The sequence below is a fragment of the Ictidomys tridecemlineatus genome, chromosome 1 (assembly GCF_052094955.1).
Source record: "Ictidomys tridecemlineatus isolate mIctTri1 chromosome 1, mIctTri1.hap1, whole genome shotgun sequence".
Classification (NCBI taxonomy): Eukaryota; Metazoa; Chordata; class Mammalia; order Rodentia; family Sciuridae; genus Ictidomys; species Ictidomys tridecemlineatus.
Window position 1 is genome coordinate 118278850 of NC_135477.1, and position 19661 is coordinate 118298510.

Below are 19661 nucleotides of genomic sequence, written 5' to 3' on the forward strand. Positions count from 1 at the left end.
AAGACTTTGTTTATATATGTGATTTAACCTCATTATTGCTTGTATTGGATAGATTTGTTCCTTCTTGGGGGCATTCTGTGCAAAGATATTTTAATGTGGGTTTTTTAATTATCCTAAGAACTTTGTTAGAGTTCTTATTTTCTGTTATACTTCAAGATTACATTAATGTAGAAATTCAAATCTTATTGGAAAAAAAAGATTTTGATACTCAGAAAGCTAAAGATAGCCATATCATGTTTAACTATCACCATAGTATTTTTAGCATCAATAGAAATTGCCATGAATTTCTATTTGAATTTTATTGAAATGCAGTCTAATATTAACAAAATGTTTCATTGGGATATTCTGTATTCCCCAAATTTTCTTCAGTGAATACATTTACAATGTAAACAAGTGATTTTTTTAAAAAAAAAAAATAGGACTTTAATTTTATTAAGTTGGCCTTAAGGTAGTTTTCCTGTCAAAACTAAAAATTACTTTAATTTTTCTAGGTTACTTATTTTTAATATTTTTAGTTGTAGATGGACACAGTACCTTTATTTTGTTTATTTAGTTTTTTGTTTGTTTGTTTGTTTAATGTAGTTCTGGGGATCAAACCCAGTGCGTCACATGTGCTAGGCAAACGCTCTACCATTGAGCCACAACCCCAGCCCTTTAGGTTACTTTTAATAGTACTGTTCATGAAAAAAAAGAAAATTCTTCTTTTAGTTCATTAAAATTTAAAGCCTGAAATACCTCATAATTAAGTTTTTTAATTTATTGAGTCAAAACAGAGATATCCATTCATTGTTCCTAGTTAGCAGTATACAGGAAAATTTTTAAGTAGTAAATTATGACAAAAAACAAATTTTTTTTGTTTTAATTTAAAGACAGGGTCTCATTAAATTGTTTGGGGCCTCACTAAGTTGCTGAGGCTGGTTTTGAACTCACAGTCCTCCTGCCTCAGCCTCCAGAACCACGGGGATTACAGGCATGTGCCACCGCACCCAGTTAAAAGCAAATTCATATATATATTAGTTGTAGATGCACACTATACCTTTATGTATTTATTTATTTTTATGTGGTGCTGAGAGGATCGAATCCAGTGCCTCACATGTGGTAGGCAAGCGCTCTACCACTGAGCTACCACCCCAGCTCAAGAGCAATTATTTTTAAATAGCACATTTGCATTATTTCTCTATTATTTAGGTAACTATTGGAAAGTTTATGTTTCTACACATAGATAAAAGGAAGAAAAGTTCAGTCTTACCAACAGGAAAAAAAGTGATTTGCTTAGAATTAGACCTACTCTTAGTCTTAGATCATATTCCAATTTTTGTATATTTTGAAAACCTTTATATATCCAGCAGAGTATATTATGAGATCTATATGACACTACATCAAAATCATTCTAAGATTAGAATTAATGTCATGGATTAAAACTATTAAAATTTGTAAAAGGTTAGATGAAAATGTGGGTAGAATTTTCATAATCATGAGGTGGTTAGCAAAACTGTACTGGAAGGAACAATAGGTTTTATGTAAAATGTGACACTTCAGGATGCAGAAAATCATAACAAAATTGTAAGGCAACAAAAGCCAAGATCACATTATTTGCAAACATTTATGACAAGCAAAAACTTAAAATTCAAAATACATAGGGTATTTACCAGTCATCTATTTAAAAATGAGTCTTTAAAAATGGCCAAAGAGGGCTGCAGTTGTGGCTTTACATGTATGAAGCACTGGGTTCGATTCTTAGCACTGCATATAAATAAATGAATAAAATAAAGGTCCATCAACAACCAAAAAAATGGGCAAAGAACCTGAACAGTAAGTAAGCAGGGAAAATTAAAATGATAAACATGTGTAAAGATTATCAGCTTTTACTAATAATTATACATAAGTATAAATTACAATTAAAATGAGTTTTTGTAGGCAAGTCATTGAGTTACCACAAATCAGTGGCACTCAGTATTGATACACTAGGAAGTAAACAGGCATTTTCATGTATTGGTATTAATTTCATGAAATAACCTTTCTGGGGAACAATTTTATAAATTGATTGAAGTTTATAATGCCCTGCTGTATAGCTTATTATAGCAGTATCCAAGTGCTGATGTGGTAATCAATCAAGAGTAGTTGGACATATTTGAAGAAATTCATCTTTATGCTATGTATAGTAGCAAGAAAATTTAGAAATAACCTAAATGTACATTAAGCAATTAATAATTGGCTAATTTATCAGTTAGCCAACTATGGTTAAATGGCTTTGGAGTTGGCAAATATGGGAAATTTCACTCCTTCACTAACTAGCATAGTCTTATAACTAACTCTCTGAGCTTTTTTTCCCTCTATAAAATAATTGTGAGAATTAAATGCAATATATGCTTAACACAGTTCCTGACATATAGTTAGTATTCAGTGAAAGATAAGTTATGGTTTTGGGGCTGGGGCTGTAGCTCAGCGGCAAAGCGCTTGCCTAGCATGTGTGAGGCACTGGGTTTGATCCTCAGCACCACACAAAAATTAACAAATAAAATAAAGGCACTCTGTTCATCTACAACTACAAAAAACAAAAAGTTGTGGTTCTTATTAACAACTATTGATAATTACTTTTTATCGTTTTTTAGTTTTCAGAGAAGGTACCCAGGATTGAACCCAGGAGTGCTTAATTACTGAACTACATCCTTTTATTTGTTGTTGTTGTTGTTGTTTCGTTGTTGATAGACCTTTATTTATATGCGGTGCTGAGAATTGAACCCAGTGCCTCACGCATGGCAGGCAAGTACGCTACCACTGAGCCACAACCTCAGTCTCCTTTTTTTTTTTTCCCCAGACAGAGTCTCACTAAGTTATTGGGACTGGCTTTGAACTTAAAATTCTCCTGCCTTAGCTCACAGGTTGCCGGGATTACAGGTGTGCACCACTGCACCCAGCTTGATGATTATTTTTAAATTAACAAATATTTATTATGTACCAAATAATGAAATGTGTTGGACTCTAGAATTGAGAATTGAAAAAGACAGACTGTAGCTTCATGGAACCTATTTAGTACTCTGCAAATATTAAAAATGATAAATTACATTTGTTTATGGAGATATCTAACTTTTGTTTCAGTCTTCAGCCTTTTATAGTGTATCCTCCACATTATAATCAAGAATGATCCTTCTAAATACAAATCTGATTGTATCACTTACTACTTAGAACCTTTTAGTGACTACTCACCGCCCATAGAATAGAATCCAGATTCTTTATATTACTTACTTTTCAAGCAATATCTTCCATTGTTTGCCCCCATTTCTCATTTGCCTCCAGTAAAACTTCTTTGGTTCCTTGAGTATGAATGGGTATTATGGTTTGAGATCTAAAAATGTCCCCCAAAGAGCTCCTGTATTAGTCAGTGGAGCAATGTTCAGAGGTGAAAAGATTGGATTATTAGAATTAAGCCGTCATTGGTGGATTAGTTTGTTTTATGGATTAATAATTTGAATGACTACTGGCTCATACCTGTAGACAGATGGGGTATGACTAGAATTAGTAGATCACTGAGTGTGTGGCCTTGTACTTTATTTTGTCCCTGGTTCCTCATTCTATATTTCTGCTTTCTGGTTGCCATGAGCTGAGAAGCTTTCCTCTACCACAGCCTTTCTCCATGATGTTATGCCTCATCTCAGGTCCAAAGCAATGGATTGGCTGGCCCACCTTGAACTGAACCACAGACAACTTTTCCTCCTCTAATCTATTCTTGTCAAGTATTTTGGTCACAGTGACACACACTAGGCATTCCAAGTAATATTTCCTTTGCCTAGAAAATCTCTTCTGCTTCAGTTCTTTATGCTTTACTCATCCTTCCCCTAAGTTTAAATGTAACTTCTTTTTTTTTTTTTTTTAAGAGAGAGAGAGAGAGAAATTTTATTTTTTGGCAGATACAACATCTTTGTATGTGGTGCTGAGGATCGAACCTGGGCATGCAAGGCAATCGCGCTACTGCTTGAGCCACATCCCCAGCCCCTAAATGTAACTTCTTCCTGAATATTTTCCTTGTCTTCATCTCCCTAAATTAAAGTGCTCTCAGCTATCCTATTTCTGCTCTCATAGCACTTGGTACTATTTTTGTTATTTTAATTGTTTGCCTTCCTTTTTAAAGTTCTTAAAGTCATACTACACTGGTCTTGCTCACCATTGTACTCCAGATAGACAGCCTGATAGCTTGACAGAGTAAGCAGTTAGTACGTGCATATTAGATAATAATAAATACTGACTTAGGAAATTAATTGTAACTTTTAACTTTTAAAAATTCAGTATACATACTTATACATATGCAAAATGTCTGGGGAAATGTTGCAAATAGTTATTGCTAAATGTTGGGATTTTTGTTTTACTTTCTTGTTTATATTTTTATGTATTGTTTAAATTGTTTTTTAATGAACATGAAAAGTTTTTATAATTCATAACAACTCTAAAACCATTTTTCTTTTGGAAAAATAGAAGAAAGTACTGTCTTTGTTTCCATTGCTTGATCACTAGGTTGCTTTTATGAAACATGTTTTTATTTTAGTGTAAGAATGGCAGAGGTGAGGATCTATGGGAAACAATAAATTAGGGCCCAGTATTCAATCCTTTTTCAAAGGATGAATTCTGATAGTGCCATTGACTTAGTTCGAATTTACAAGCACGTTTGTTTGGCAATGTCCATTATAGACTTGCCTACTAAATCAGTGGTTTGTATGCCACTAAGTCTACTAATACTATGTATTGGGTTACTTTTTAATCACTGTTTCAAAACAGCACAATAGCCACTCTCAAATCCTAATGTAAATGAGCAATCTATATTTGGATCTGCAATTTTTTATGCCAAGAGTCCTTTCACCCTAGTCCCAGCTACTTTGGAGGCTGAGGCAGGAGGATTGCTTGAGCCCACAAGTTCAAGACCAGCCAGGACAACACAGTGAAACCTCATCTCAAAAAAAAAAAAAAATTCCTTTAACCTGTCTTAATAGAATCTATACACAAGACATTTTGAGGTTTATTCTTTTGTTCTATTGTTTGCCCCAGAGTTAATAAACATTGACACTCAACTGAAAATGGAAATCAGTCTTTGAATTTTTCCAGATCAAGGTAGGATGCTCCACCGAAGCACCTGTCCTGGTGTATTTATGTCTCCCAACATGTGAAAGTTCATTCTGCCCCCTCTTTTACCATGCTTCCTGCCCACATTTACTTTGCAAGAATGATCCTTACAAAGTCTAAACTACTCTTTGTAAAATCCTTTGTTGGCTTCACTTGGTTCTTAGAATAAAGATAACCTTTTATTATGACTGCTATAATTTCTATCTTGTCAGCTTTTTAAAAAATCTCCCCACTAGCTCAAATAGCCTCTTTGGTGTACTGCAACCTGTGCACCTCTGTTCCTTTTCCATATAGTGTTCTTCTCATCCCCTTTTGCTCAGTTAACTCCAGTTCATGGGTATCTAATCTTAAGCATCAGTTTCTCAGACAGCCTTGAATAAATCAAATCTCGCTGTGATAGGTTTTCATAGCATCTTTTTCTTCATTGAAGATTATCACATTTGCAGCTTTATATTTATTTGTTTAATTATTTAATATTTGTGTTCCCACACTAGACTACAGGATCCAGAAGGGGAAAGTCTAATTTTGTTCCTTTTCATGTCCCACAGTCCCTGATAAATAGTAAAAAATTGGTGGTTGTGAGGGTTGAGGTTGTGGCTCACTGGTAGAGTGCTTGCCTCACATGTGTGAGGCACTGGATTCATTTGTCAGCACTACATATAAATAAATAAATTAAATAAAGGTGCATCAATAACAAAAAAATATATTTAAAAAAAAAATGGTGGTTGGGGCTGGGGATGTGGCTCAAGTGGTAGTACACTCGCCTGGCTTGCGTGCGCCCCGGGTTCGATCCTCAGCACCACATACAAACAAAGATGTTGTGCCTGCCGAAAACTAAAAAATAAATATTAAAAAAATTTTCTCTCTCTCTAAAAAAAAAAAAATGGTGGTTGGAAGGAAGGACTGATACTCTTGCTAGTAATAGAATCTCTTGATCAGTTGTTAATCTCCTTAAGAAATTGAATGGAAGGAAAAGCTAGAAGTAAATTATACAGGCCAAATCCTTACTTGTTTAGTGTATAGCTATGTATCTAAATCATTTAGAGTCAGATCTCTGATAATAGCTTGTAGATAGTGATAAAATTCAAAACAAAAATGGGGAAAAGATCAAGTGAATCAGCACATTCTGCTTCTCGTTTAAAAACATTTTATGATTCACTTTGACTTCCTATAATATGTTTTAAGAACATCTAAGCAGCATCATTTATTCCCATAAATATTCACTGTATATTTCCAAAAGATAAGAACACTTTTCAGAATACATACCTAGTATCATTATCAGATCCCCATAGAAGCTAATAGTAATTCCTTAATAGCATCAGACATTCTGTCAATATTCAAATTCATAATTTTTTCATAAATGTCTTTTTCCTAGGTTTTTTTTGGGGGGGGTTGTTTGGGGGTTTTTTTGTTGTTGTTGTTGTTTGTTTTTTTTTTTTTTTTTTTTTTACTTTGGGCCCAGATAAGGTCCATGAGTTTGGATTTATTATTGAATCTCTGAATCTAATTTATAGGTGACATCTCTTTTGTCTCTTTGAAGTACTGAAGTTGTTTTTCTTACAGTTTTCCATACTATAAACTTTATTGATAACATTCACATGATATAGTTTATCATATTTTTTTATCTTCTGTATTTCCTATGAATTGGTAGTTGGATCCAGAAATTTGATCATATTTGGGTTCAGTCTTTTTAGGGGTACTACATTTATAGAGGTAACATGATGGTCTTCTATCAGGGAGCACATAATATTCTGATAGAAGACCATATTACCATATTAACAGTCATTAATAACACCTAGCTCCATTAATTCATTAGGAATTAATTACAGAATTAATTGAAATACTTGTGTTAAGAGAAACTGCATCTCCTACTTGATTACTTTTCAATGCAGTTTGTACCCAGAAAATCAAAGAAAATGTTTGTATCTTTCTGCTCATCTGCCTGGTTTCACAAGTTGGAAGCCAAAATTATGTTTGAAGTAGAACCTTTTTGAGTTACTTTCTAAAGTGAGCAAACAGAAGCCAGATATGGTGCCTCACACTTGTGGTCCCAGCTACTTGGGAGGCTGACACTAGAGGATAACTTAAGCTCAGGAGTTTTGAGGTGAGCCTAGGCAAAAAGAACAAACATTAAAAAAAAAAAAAAGTTAAACTGGGCACAGCGATTCATGCCTGTAATTCCAGCAACTCAGGGGGCTAAGGCAGGAGGATTGCAAGTTCAAAGCCAGGCTTAGCAAAAGTGAGGTGCTAAGCAACTCAATGAGATCCTATCTCTAAATAAAGTACAAAACAGGGCTGAAGATGTGGCTCAGTGGCTTGTGCCCATGAGTTCAAACCCCAGTACCAAAATAAAAGAAAGAAAACTAAAATTAAACCTAATTTTAAGGTAAAGTTGTTCCTGGAGAAAGATATAAATTAACTTTATATGACACCTGAAAGATCATAAGGCAAAGTAGACATAATCTTGGTGAAAGATGATGGTGGTCTGAGAGTTTCTTCTGTGACCCTCAAATTTGAGAGTCATCTCGTCAACAGATAATCTGAATATCTCAAAATATTTAGGAAGTAGAGTCTTTCAGGCTTTTATTAGAAGTTGGGTTTGAGGAATAAGAGAAGGAGAAGTCAAGAATGACTTCCAGATTTCTGTTGTAGGCAGCTGGAAGGATAGTGGTGCAATTTAGTGATAATACAAGATGAAGAGGAGGTTAGTGAGGGAAAATAATGTTTAGTTCTGAAAATGTTAAGTTTGCAGGTCTTAAGTTGGAATTAAGAAAAGTGAACAATGTGATCATTGAAGGTGTGGAAGATCTTTGCATCCCTAATGAATATATGTGGGAATATGAAAACTTAGAATGAAATCCCAAAGCAATAGAATAGTGTTCCATAAAAGAGGAAATAGTTAATAATATCCACCATTTCCAGATAGGTGAGATGGAATAACTATAGCGTTAAGCTATTAAAAACTAGCAAGAGAATTATGGAAGTGATGAACCCCAAGAAATCTAAGCTGGAGTATATAGAAAGATCCAGACACTGGATGTTCTAGTCATTTCTTTTTTTTTTTTTTTTGTTCTCATTTTTTTTTATTATTAGTTGTTCAAAACATTACAAAGCTCTTGACATATCATATTTCATACATTTGATTCAAGTGGATTATTGTTCTAGTCATTTCAAAGAAGCAATATCTTATCGAAAGTTGAATGCCAGAAAGTAAGAAGAATAAGATAATCTTCTCTGCTGTCTGTCTACTCTGGAGAGTGCTAACAACTTTTACAAATTGAGAAGTATTTCTACAAGTCTAACCAGCATAAATAATACAGACACATGAAGGGAGTTAAGTCTAGAAAGGAGAGTCACTCTGGACTCTAGTGTTCTTAATCCAACCTGAGATTTCCCTTCATGGGTGTAAGTAGATTTTTATTTGGAGGGATATTTTAAAAACCTCTCACTGGAAATTTTTAAAATTAACTTTATTGAGGAAAGATTACCATAAAATAAAATATATTCATTTTAAGTGTATAGTTGAATGAATTTTAACAAATGTCAAATATATATTCATTTTGAGACTTACAGTGGTCATACTTTTAATGAAATATTTAGTTGTTTACTCTATATATGGCTCATTTGGAGTACCTTCATATAAAGCTATCCATATTTATAATATAAATTTTACTGTTCTATAATTTGCTTACTTTCTAGGGTTTAACTACACGAATGGACCATGAAACAGCCAGTGTTTTGAGTTCTGGTAGCACACACTCTGCTCCTCGAAGACTGACAAGTCATTTGGGAACCAAGGTAACAGAAGATTACAAACTCTGGTTCCTAATGCTATTAATACTTTGTTAAGACATTGTTCACATATATTTTCTAGAAGAGAATTCTTACTAGGTCTCCGTAACGTCAATTTTTTTTTTCTTTCTTCTGCGACTGAGGATTGAACCCAAGGCCCTATGCATGCTAGGCAAGCACTCTACCCTTGAACTACATTCCCAGCTTTCTGCCTTGTTTTTATACAAAAAAAGCATAAACAAAGGAGAAAAGGATTATTAAAAAACTGGCAAATTATGTAATTGTTCATTCTTTTTCAGCCTCATCTTGTACTTGTCTGCAGGTATCCTAAACTCCAGCCAGACTAGCTTACTTCCTGAATTGCCTGTAATTTTCTGCCTCCATACCTTGTCTGCTATGGCATACACCACTTTCTACCCCACCACAAATGGTTGTAACAATACTAGCCAGCCTCCAAAATTCTTCTTAGGCTTTGTTTTTCTAATTCTCAGGGTCCCCTTAAGCTCCCCAAGTGATCCACTTACCTGATTTGTATCACTAACAGTTGGAATGAAGCTCTCTTTTGGAAAACAGGGACTATTTTTTATGTATCTTTTTCAGCATCTAGCACAGTATCTGTACATAATGAGTGTTTAATATTTATTGAGATGCATGGAAAAATTATTGAGGTTGAATGTTACCCAGGGCTGATAAGTGAGCTTTCTTAGGGTAGCTCAGATGTCAGTAAATCTTTTAGGATTGTGGGAAAATGTTAGAAAGAAAATATTTGTTTTAAAGCCAAAGCTCTGATGGGTACAGTGACACATGCCTATAACCCCAGCAACTTGGTAGGCTAAGGCAGGAGGATTGCAAGTTTATTATCAGCCTGGGAAACTTATAGAGATCCTGCCTCAAAATAAAAAATTAAAAGAGCTGAGGATGTAGTTCTATGATAGAGTATCCCTAGGTTCAATCCCAGTATTACAAAATAAAGCCAGAAGCTTTAATAGAATATTAACTGAGATGAAATTTAATGTTACCAAATAATACATTTTCAATAAAAACTAAATATTCCATTTTTTTCTAAATAATATAGCAACTCTTAAGAAACACATTGAAATAACTAATGTTGACTTAAGGAATGCATTTTAGGGTAATCAATGATATGATCAATATGAAGCTTAATCCTTTTTATAATTCACAATAGTTAACGACTTGAGATCTCTTGTGTGCCAAGGTATTGTATGAACATTATTGCTAATCCTCTCAAATGCCCTGCGAGATATTCTTATCCCTCTAATGAGAAAACTGAAGTAAAAAAAAATGATAATGTTAAGACTTCACTATGTATTTTGAATGCCAGCCACTGTCCCATATGTATTATTTTATTTGTTCTTCACAAATTACTCTATTTGGAACTCAGAAAACTAAATCTCAGAGAAATTAAATAAATTAACTAGCATCAACCAGCTTGTTTGTAAGTGGTGGAGCCAAAATTTGAACCTAAATCTGATTTATTCATAGTCCTATATTATCTTCCTAAAATTTCATATCTAAAAGTAGGTATGTTTACACATTCAGAACACGTTTCTCAACCTCAGAACTATTGGCTAGATAATTCTTTGTTACATTATGGGATTTTTACAGCATCCTTGGTCTCTACCCACTGGATTCCCTTACTTCTGCCTTCCAATTGTTATAACCAAAAATGTCTCCAAGATATAGCTAAATGTGTCCTGATGGGGGCAAAATTGGCCCTGATTGAGAACAACTGAGTTAAAGAGATAACACTCTATACTTTTATGTAATAGCCTCTAGCTCTGAAATGAAGCTGATGACAGTCCAGGATAATTAGGTACTATTTTCCTGTTTCTAATCTATTTCTAAATAAATTCTTAGAATGTATTGTCAAAGTAATTAATGCTTACCAGATGGCTTTAAAAAAAGAAAATGACTATATGTCCTGGCTTTATCACTCCTTATGTGACCATGGCATTTTCATTTTTATGACAAATATTTTGCATTTATAAGAGAGAAATTATTGGGCTGGGGTTGTGGCTCAGCGGTAGAGTGCTTGCCTCACACGTGCGAGACCCTGGGTTCGATCTTCAGCTCCACATAAAAATAAATGAATAAAATAAAGGTATTGTGTCCAACTACAACTAAAAAAATAAATATTTTTTTAAAAAGAGAGAAATTATTAATTTTAAAATATCATAATCTGATCAGAATTAGTGATTATCTTGAATTAGTATTTAGTAAATAACAATTATTACAAAAATGTTTTCTCATGATTGTAGTTGTAGATTAAAAAATAAAATTTTTAATTACATAATGGATTTAGATAAACCACATTCCTTGTTGTGTGTGTGCATGATATAGACATCAGTTGGTTTTCACTCATAGTTAGTAGATTACCCCACCCCTAATCCAGACAAATAGCATTTAAGTATGATAGAACCTACTTTCTTATTTCACACTGTATAATACCACTGCTACTATTTATTCACATAAACAAATTATTGATTATTGTCTAGATTTTGATAAAATACCATTACTTCATCCTAAAGATTTTGTTTTGTTTTGTTTTTTTACTGAGTTACAATAGATATCCCATTCATCACTTCATTAGTCTTGGCTTTTAGATATTAAAGTCATAATTGTATTTCTAAACTCATTTGGCCCACAGGTGGAAATGGTGTATTCATTGTTGTCAATGCTTGGTACTCATGATAAGGATGATATGTCACGAACTTTGCTAGCCATGTCTAGCTCCCAAGACAGCTGTATATCCATGCGACAGTCTGGATGTCTTCCTCTCCTCATCCAGCTTTTACATGGCAATGACAAAGACTCTGTATTGTTGGGAAATTCCCGGGGCAGTAAAGAGGCTCGGGCCAGGGCCAGTGCAGCACTCCACAACATCATTCACTCACAGCCTGACGACAAGAGAGGCAGGCGTGAAATCCGAGTCCTTCATCTTTTGGAACAGATACGAGCTTACTGTGAAACCTGTTGGGAGTGGCAGGAAGCCCATGAACAAGGCATGGACCAGGACAAAAATCCAAGTATGTGCTTTATAATGTACGTCGTAGTGCATGTTTGAAAGCAAATGTAAAAGTTTTAGATTAGAAAACTTTGTAGTTAATATGTTGTCTTTATGAATGAAGGAGTTAATTCATATTAGCTGTCTATGCCATTAACATAATAGCTTAAGTCTGTATTTTCCTTAAAAAATTAACAAAGGAATACGTTATGTACACTACTCAGTAATCAAAAAAGAACAGCAAATTAAAAGAAATTTACATAGTCAAAGCTTAGTAGAGCTAGAAAGAACATTGTTGGTTGCCCTTCTCTTTTATTCCATAGGGGAAGCTCAGAAAAGCAACTTTACATTAGTTCCTCCAGCTACTAGTGACCAAGCTATACTCTTTCATACATTCGTATCAGTCTGTTCAGTGGACACTGTATTTCTGTTAATGTTATGTGATCCTCCAACAAAAAGGGAAAGGGAAAGCATCATCATCTCCATTTTACAGATGTAGAAACTGAGACTCAGAGAGGATAAAAGACTTGTTATGGCCTACAGCTAGTAAGTAATAGAGCCAGAAACACAAACAGGCTGAATGTGCTGTTAGCTCTTTACTCTTCCTACTATACCATCTTGCTCCAGGCAATGGGCCCCAGTTTCTGGTAATAATAAGCCCCCCAGCTCTTTGCTCAGGAAGAGACCCTTGTTCACTAGCCCTTCTCCCTCAGGAGCAGGGAACATAGAAGTTGGGTCCCTTGGGGACGTAACTTCATTCCTGTAGCCAAGAACCAACAGCAGTAAGTATATAAGGTAAGACCTTCCTTCACCCAGTAAGAATTAACGCATGTGTGCACATGCATGCACACACACACACAGGATAAGGAGATGATTTTTTTCATATCAACCTATTGATTTGGGGAGCAGTAAAAGGAATTGTGGTAAAAATATGATTTAGGAAACCACAGCAGATTTTTTTCCAAGCTTAAATATAAACATTATTTTAAATCTAAAATTTTTTAAGATAAGAAAAAAGTAGAGCTGATTCTTTATATCTGCTATCCTAGGAATGAGGAGAGCTAATAAGATATATTATTGAGAGAATATTGCCTTTCTGAATTGATTCTTGGCTAACCACAATAATGAAATGGTCCAGATATTTTTTTGGCGGGGGGGGGGGGGGGGGGGGCTCATGGTACTAGAGATTGAACCAGGGCCTCAAGTATGCCAGGCAAGTACTCTACCACTAAGCCACATCCCCAGCACCACATTATTACTTCCAAACAAATACTTATGTCAAGTAATAAGTTTTGAAACCTTGTACATAAGCCAGGTATGGTGGCACACACCTGTAATCCCAGTGATCCAGGAGACTTAAAATAGGAGAATCTCAAGTTCAAGGCTACTCTCAGTCCCAGTGAGACCATCTCAAAGGACTGGGAATGTAGCTTAGTGGGACATCTTTTTCTTTAAATTTTTTACTATCTATTATATGTATGTATCAGTCTGGTAAATTTTATCCACTAGGTATTATATTGGTACATACATATTTTCCATTTTCTTTCTTTCTTTTTTTTTTGTTTCTGTTGTTTGTGATAGTGAGACTCAAACCCAGGGGTGCTATACCACTGAGCTACTTCACCAGACCCTTTCATTTATTTTTTTGAAATGATGGTGTCACTGACTTGCCTAGGCTGACCTTGAACTTTCATTCTACTGCCTTAGCCATGGGCTTTTAACCCACATTTATGAAAATAGCTAAAGTTATAAACAAAATTAAACATTTTATTCCAAAATGTTTTTATTCTTTCATATAGTGAACATAATTAGAGGGAGAGGAGGTACTTGGGAATTAACCCAGGGGCGCTTAATGAGTGAGCTAGTGCGCTATATCCTTACCACTTTTTATTTTTTATTTTGAGATAGAATCTCAATAAGTTGCTTAGGGCCTTGCTAAATTGCTGAGGCTGCCCTCAAACTTGGAATCCTCCTGCCTCAGCCTCCCAATTCATTTGGATTATAGACATATCCCACCATGTGAAGATAATTTTAAATTATTAGATATGTTAATTATACCATAAACATTCAGGGAACTTAAATTAAATTCCCTGAATTAGATTAAGTTACCTGGATATTAGATTAATAGAGTTGGTAAAGGATAGATGAGTGGTAAACATTTTTATGGAACCAAGAAAAGCTTTTATTCATTTTCTGTTCCACATTTGTAGTCTTTATTCTCATCCACTCAGCAAATATTTGTCAATCCATTAAATTTATATGCATTAGGGATATGCTAATGATCCTTACGTATTTTTTAAGTATAATCATTGTTTTTCAGGTAACAAAACATTATGGTTTACATCAATTGTATTTTCCAGTGCCAGCTCCTGTTGAACATCAGATCTGTCCTGCTGTTTGTGTTCTAATGAAACTTTCATTTGATGAAGAGCATAGACATGCAATGAATGAACTTGGTAAGACAGAAATGTTTCCTAATGCCATAGACAAATACTTGTGGATTTTTTTAAATCATGGTAGAAATTTAATACACTACATGAAGATATTCAATCATTGATAAGTTGAAATATAAGGATGCTAACTTCTATTACCAGGTACTTCCTTCTTGTAGCAAAATACTGTACCCTGGTTTTCCTGGTTTTCCTGAGTCAACAGAAACTGCTACCCTGTTATAAACTAACTTAGATTTTCAGAATCTTAGCCAATGATTAAAAAAATTATTGAACAGACCCCTCCTGTTCCTGTACCAGGGTTAACCTGTGTAACAGTTTATTTAAGAGTAATCTGAATTATTTTGAAACATAGAGATTTCATTTTCCTTGAGATCTGTTATCACTTCCGATAAACACCAAGAAGAAATATTATTAAGCATTTCATTTATCTTCACAGTTTTCAGTATTTTACTCAATTTTCATCATAAGCGGCATGGTGTCTTTGAAACTGATTAATATAGAAAAACATTATGCTAGAAACATTTCATTAATTTTGTAACAATTAGTCCTTTAGGTGTGTGTTATCACACGCTCTAAATCTTATATAATCTGCATTTGTGCACCCCATTTTTCATGAAATGGTTTTTGATTTCTAGGTTCATTTTGCACATGTGATATTTATATATTGCATGATGCTGAGCCATCTCATGTGAGCTGTAGTTTTTCATGCCACAGCAAGAACCATACACTGAGTTTCCATCTTAGTGTAACTGTGCCCTTGCTTTTTGTGCTGTTTACGTTACATTACATTCCAGCCTCCACTTTGTATTCCTATCGCCCTCATCATTGTCATTCATTGTTTATCTTATAAGTGATTAAAGTCATGAGACTCTTAAACGCAGAGAACTCGTACAGCCAAAAATGAGTGTTGTCTCCTTCAGAGTCATCACTTTGGGAGGCTCTGTACTTTTGAAATTTCAGGCCTACCCTCAGCCATGCTTTCTTCCCCACAGTCCCACCTGATTCTCTTTTCTCCCCTAGTGTCCTGTGGAATCTCAGTTTATCTTGAGTTCTTCCCTCATTATTTTAAGTTTTTCTTAATGCTAATAATAACGGGAAAGGAATAATAATAATAAACAGAAAATCCAGTTTTAAGATATTTTTCTATTATAAATGTTCCTATGTTCCAATGGACTGTAGACTAGGACTGACACATTAATCATCTGAATTTCAAAATAAAACTTAGACTCAGTATTTGTTCCTCTTCCTTCTTCAGGTAGGAAGGCTACCCGGGGCATTTCATCACAGGAGCTAGGGCAGGGGCTTTCAGGTGAGGAGCAGGATGGGGCCTCTGGGGGTGTGACTGCTGGGGACATAGCCACAGGGATTACCTTCCTCTCACTCCTAGTCTCCAAATTTACACTGGGGCAAAAGGAGAATTAAGATTTATAAATTGGGGGGAGATAGTATAAGATAGTACAGGCATCTGGCAGTAAGAAATTAGGGAAGAAATAAATCCCAATTAGATGAAGGGAAATCCTAAAGCTCAGTCCATTGGGATTGTCATATGTGCATATATGAAGATCATGGTCATTTAACCTTTTACCTATTAGTATTAGAATATTTAGACTATATATTATATCTATACACATACATACATATATATGATATTAATCTGTCCCAGAAACTGTGCTAGGCACTAGAAATTTTTAATAAGACATGGCCCTGTCTTCCAAAGAACTTGTGATTTATTTGCCTTAGTGTTTTACAAAGTTTCTAGATCATAACATCACCAGAGATGCTTGTCAAAACATATAGATACTCTAGCCCTGTAGCAAACAGACTCTCCAGGGAGGAGACTAAGAATCATATTTAACAAGCAACTCAGATGATGCTTATGATCAGGAAACTTTGTGGAACATTGATCTCTATAGAATATTGATGCTGAGCTCCTGATACTTATTTTAGAATGGAGCATTTAATGCTAATGGTGGCTATCTAAACTAAGTAAAACAAAAATAACATACTTTTAAAAATTAAACATCATCTCTCGGTTCTTTTTTTTTTTTAAATAAACTGAATTAAGGATTCTATTTAATGTTACCTGAGGCAGTTGATCCTTCATTATTTGTAAGGTTATAAGATACCATATTGGACATCCATCCACACCACTATTTTCTAACTTAGACATCAAATAAAATGTATAAGGATGTGCTTATTACCTTGAAACATCCTAACTTTTTTTAGGGCAGTCAATTTTTATTCTATCGACCAAAAATTTGCATATTTTACTGAATCCATTTATAGTTTTAGCCTATGAATTATATTCTTTGCCTCAAAATTCACTGAAATCTTTTCTTCTTATTTGCCTGGCATTGTAAATGATTTTGTCTTGTATCTAATGTGCCAGATTTTTATTGAATGTTCCTTTTTTTCATTAGCCATGTTGTTCATGGTTTTGTTGACACCCATCATATCTTTCTTTAATCTTTTTTCTCAGAATCAAATCCTAAAATGTTTAGTTTTTCCATACAAGAGGTTTCAAGTCTTTGACAATTTAATGCCTTCTTGGGACCCTCTTTTGATGTACTTTTATCTTTTTTAAGAAAGCATTCCAGATATTGCTATATATACCAGGCAGGATTTTATGAAAAAACAAGACATAGTTTATCTAACTTCACTGTTGATATTCTGCTTCATAATACTCGACATTTGGATCTCATTAATATCCTGAGCCACAGACTTCAGGTCTGCAGTGACTCTGATAATATCCTGGGTTAGAATTCTGTTATTATACTTCTCCTTTATCCAACTGCAATATCATCTACTCCCAAGGCTTCAGTTACCACGTTAGTGTTAGTGTTCAGTGTTTTTCAAATTTACATCTTAGTTCAAGTTCTCTCTCCTGAGTTTTAAACACACATCATACTTCCTAATTGACATCTTCCTTTAGGTGATATTTCAAAGATTCTAACTGATCTATCACAAACTGAAATTCTTAATTCCCCCACCCTTAAATCTCTGTCTCTTCCAGGATTTCTCTTGGCAAAATCAATCCACTTGCTTAAGCCAAAATTTTTTAAAGTCATACATGGTTTCGTTTTTATTCCCTTCATCTAGTAACTGAGTACTTTAATTCCACTTCTTAACTATATTTCAAATCAATATTTTTTTCTTCCCCAGTTCAAGCCACCATTGTCTCTCTTGTTCTATAATATTTTGTCTTATGCCACTCCCTGTTCCAGTCATAATCCATTCCACACATTGCAGATATAGTAGTCTATTTAGAATGCCCATCTCATTATACTTTCCTCTGCCTAAAATCCTTAATGTGGCACAGAAAGTCTTACATGATCTTACCCATTTTTGTAGCCTCATCTTGTGTCCCTTTCCTTGTTGATTCATATTTCAAACTCAAGGGCCTCTACACATGCTGTTTCCTCTTCCAGAATACGTCTTTCTCATACTTTCTCCACCATTGTTAAGTACTCATTCTTCCTTAAAGATTTGCCTTAAACATTATTTTCTTAGCCTTTTTCTCGGGACCTCCCCCCAACCCTGGGTCTAGGTTAAATCCACTTATTAACCCTGGGCTTGAAATGTCTGTCTTTGCTCTAGTTTGTAAGCTTCTGAAAGACAGTGACTAGTTTTGGTTCACTGATTATATATTTTTCTACTATCACAGGTAAATTCAAGAAAAATCTTTCTAAATACAGTTAGATTTTCTTTGAACAAATTAATTTTTATTTCCCTATAGTCAAAGTTGTCTGTCATTTCTGCTAGTCATAAAGATTTTCGTGAATCTTTCTACAGTTAAATCCCTTGGCCTGGAATTCTTGTCCAAGATAGAACTTTGTTTGCAAATTTGCAAACAAAGTTCCAGATCATTTATAAAACCATAATATACTGGCCTTCTTTCAGATTAATGACCTATTTAGGCTTACATTATCCCAGAATTGCTTGTCTATATTCATCTTTTTTTCCTTTTTTTTCTGTGTTAGCCACTTCTCTGTAACAAAACAATATTCCAAGTCCCATGATTATTAATGTTTGATAATGAATAATATTTTTCATAGCTCCACATGCATTTTTATCTTTCTTTTGTTCATTTCCTCACCATTTTGCTTCACTTTTTTTTTAAGCCCTTTTTTTGTTGTCTTTTCCTTTCACTTTGTTTTCCTCCTTGCCCTCCTACTGTTGGCCACTGTGGGCATTGTTGAGCATACCCAGTAGTAAGAATTAGGGGGAAAGAAAATACAAAATCCTAGTATAGATGGTATTCAATACTATTAAAGAAAAGTAAAGAGATTTTTTTAAGCACAAATAGTTTTATAGAACTTAGAAGTTGATCAGACATTCTTTTTGATGAAAAAATAATCATTGCTTAATGCACAGTTTCTTTTAAAAGTTTCATTATTCCTAAGGGTAATTATTTTGACAAATAAAAAATATTAAAGTAATTAGGCAACAATGTGCGACGATGAAGAGTGTTTTTTAAGCCCTAATAGTAAAAATAAGTTGCCTTTTTCTATTGATGTTTTTAAAGACCTAGTAATAGAAAACGGTCATCTTCATGGTTGGCAGCATGTAGTATATGTGCAGTAAGTAGAAAATACACTCATTCAGTAAAACAAGGGGCTGGAGGGTGGAATAACTTGCAGAAAATGGAATAGCTGTCAGTTGTACTTTATAAATATGTTACACTAAAGTCCTTTATAATAGCTTTTGTGGCTTATAAATCTAAAGGCAAATTTAAACCATATATACTTATTCTTTGAGGTTTCTTTTTCCTAATATTTAATTATCAATTTGATGATAATTTGTTTTATTTTAGATTATTATCTTTTTCCTCTTGCCCTTTTTAAATTAGGGGGACTACAGGCCATTGCAGAATTATTGCAAGTGGACTGTGAAATGTATGGGCTTACTAATGACCACTACAGTATTACTTTAAGACGATATGCTGGAATGGCTTTGACAAACTTGACTTTTGGAGATGTAGCCAACAAGGTATGTTTTCTTAAGATCTGTTTCTTAAAGACGGCTCAGGTGCATAAGTTAGGTCAGGTTAGTTACTTTCACATACACAAACTACTTTTCACTTTCTTTATTTGTCTCCCTTCTAATTAAACAATGACTAATAAAAACCTGTACTTCAAGTCCACTGTATATCCTTACTCATTTCATTGGGCTTTGCCTAAATAAGGGCAAAAGTACATATACAGGTGAAACACCATAGTGAATTTATACAGTTATATTACAAAAATTGTTATTATGAATCTGAAAATCCTGATGACCAA

At 34.2% G+C, this 19661-nt stretch overlaps 1 protein-coding gene and 1 long non-coding RNA gene across 15 annotated transcripts in view; one reads left to right on the plus strand and one right to left on the minus strand.

Moving 5' to 3' along the window:
- The window catches only part of Apc (APC regulator of Wnt signaling pathway), a 116405-nt gene that overhangs the window by 81074 nt on the left and 15670 nt on the right, over positions 1-19661 (plus strand). For 7 of the 13 annotated variants that reach the window (XM_021727688.3, XM_021727690.3, XM_078045579.1 and 4 more), the window contains 5 exons: positions 8812-8910; positions 11573-11951; positions 14290-14385; positions 15638-15691; positions 19232-19371. In XM_021727688.3, the coding sequence (XP_021583363.2) occupies positions 8812-8910; positions 11573-11951; positions 14290-14385; positions 15638-15691; positions 19232-19371 (768 nt within the window). The remainder of the gene's footprint in view (positions 1-8811; positions 8911-11572; positions 11952-14289; positions 14386-15637; positions 15692-19231; positions 19372-19661) is intronic. The other 6 variants (XM_078045607.1, XM_040272417.2, XM_005327230.5 and 3 more) reach the window with 3 other exon arrangements.
- Positions 1-19661, minus strand: part of LOC144376976 (uncharacterized) — an 80822-nt gene that overhangs the window by 37210 nt on the left and 23951 nt on the right. The gene's annotated exons all lie outside the window — the stretch shown is intronic.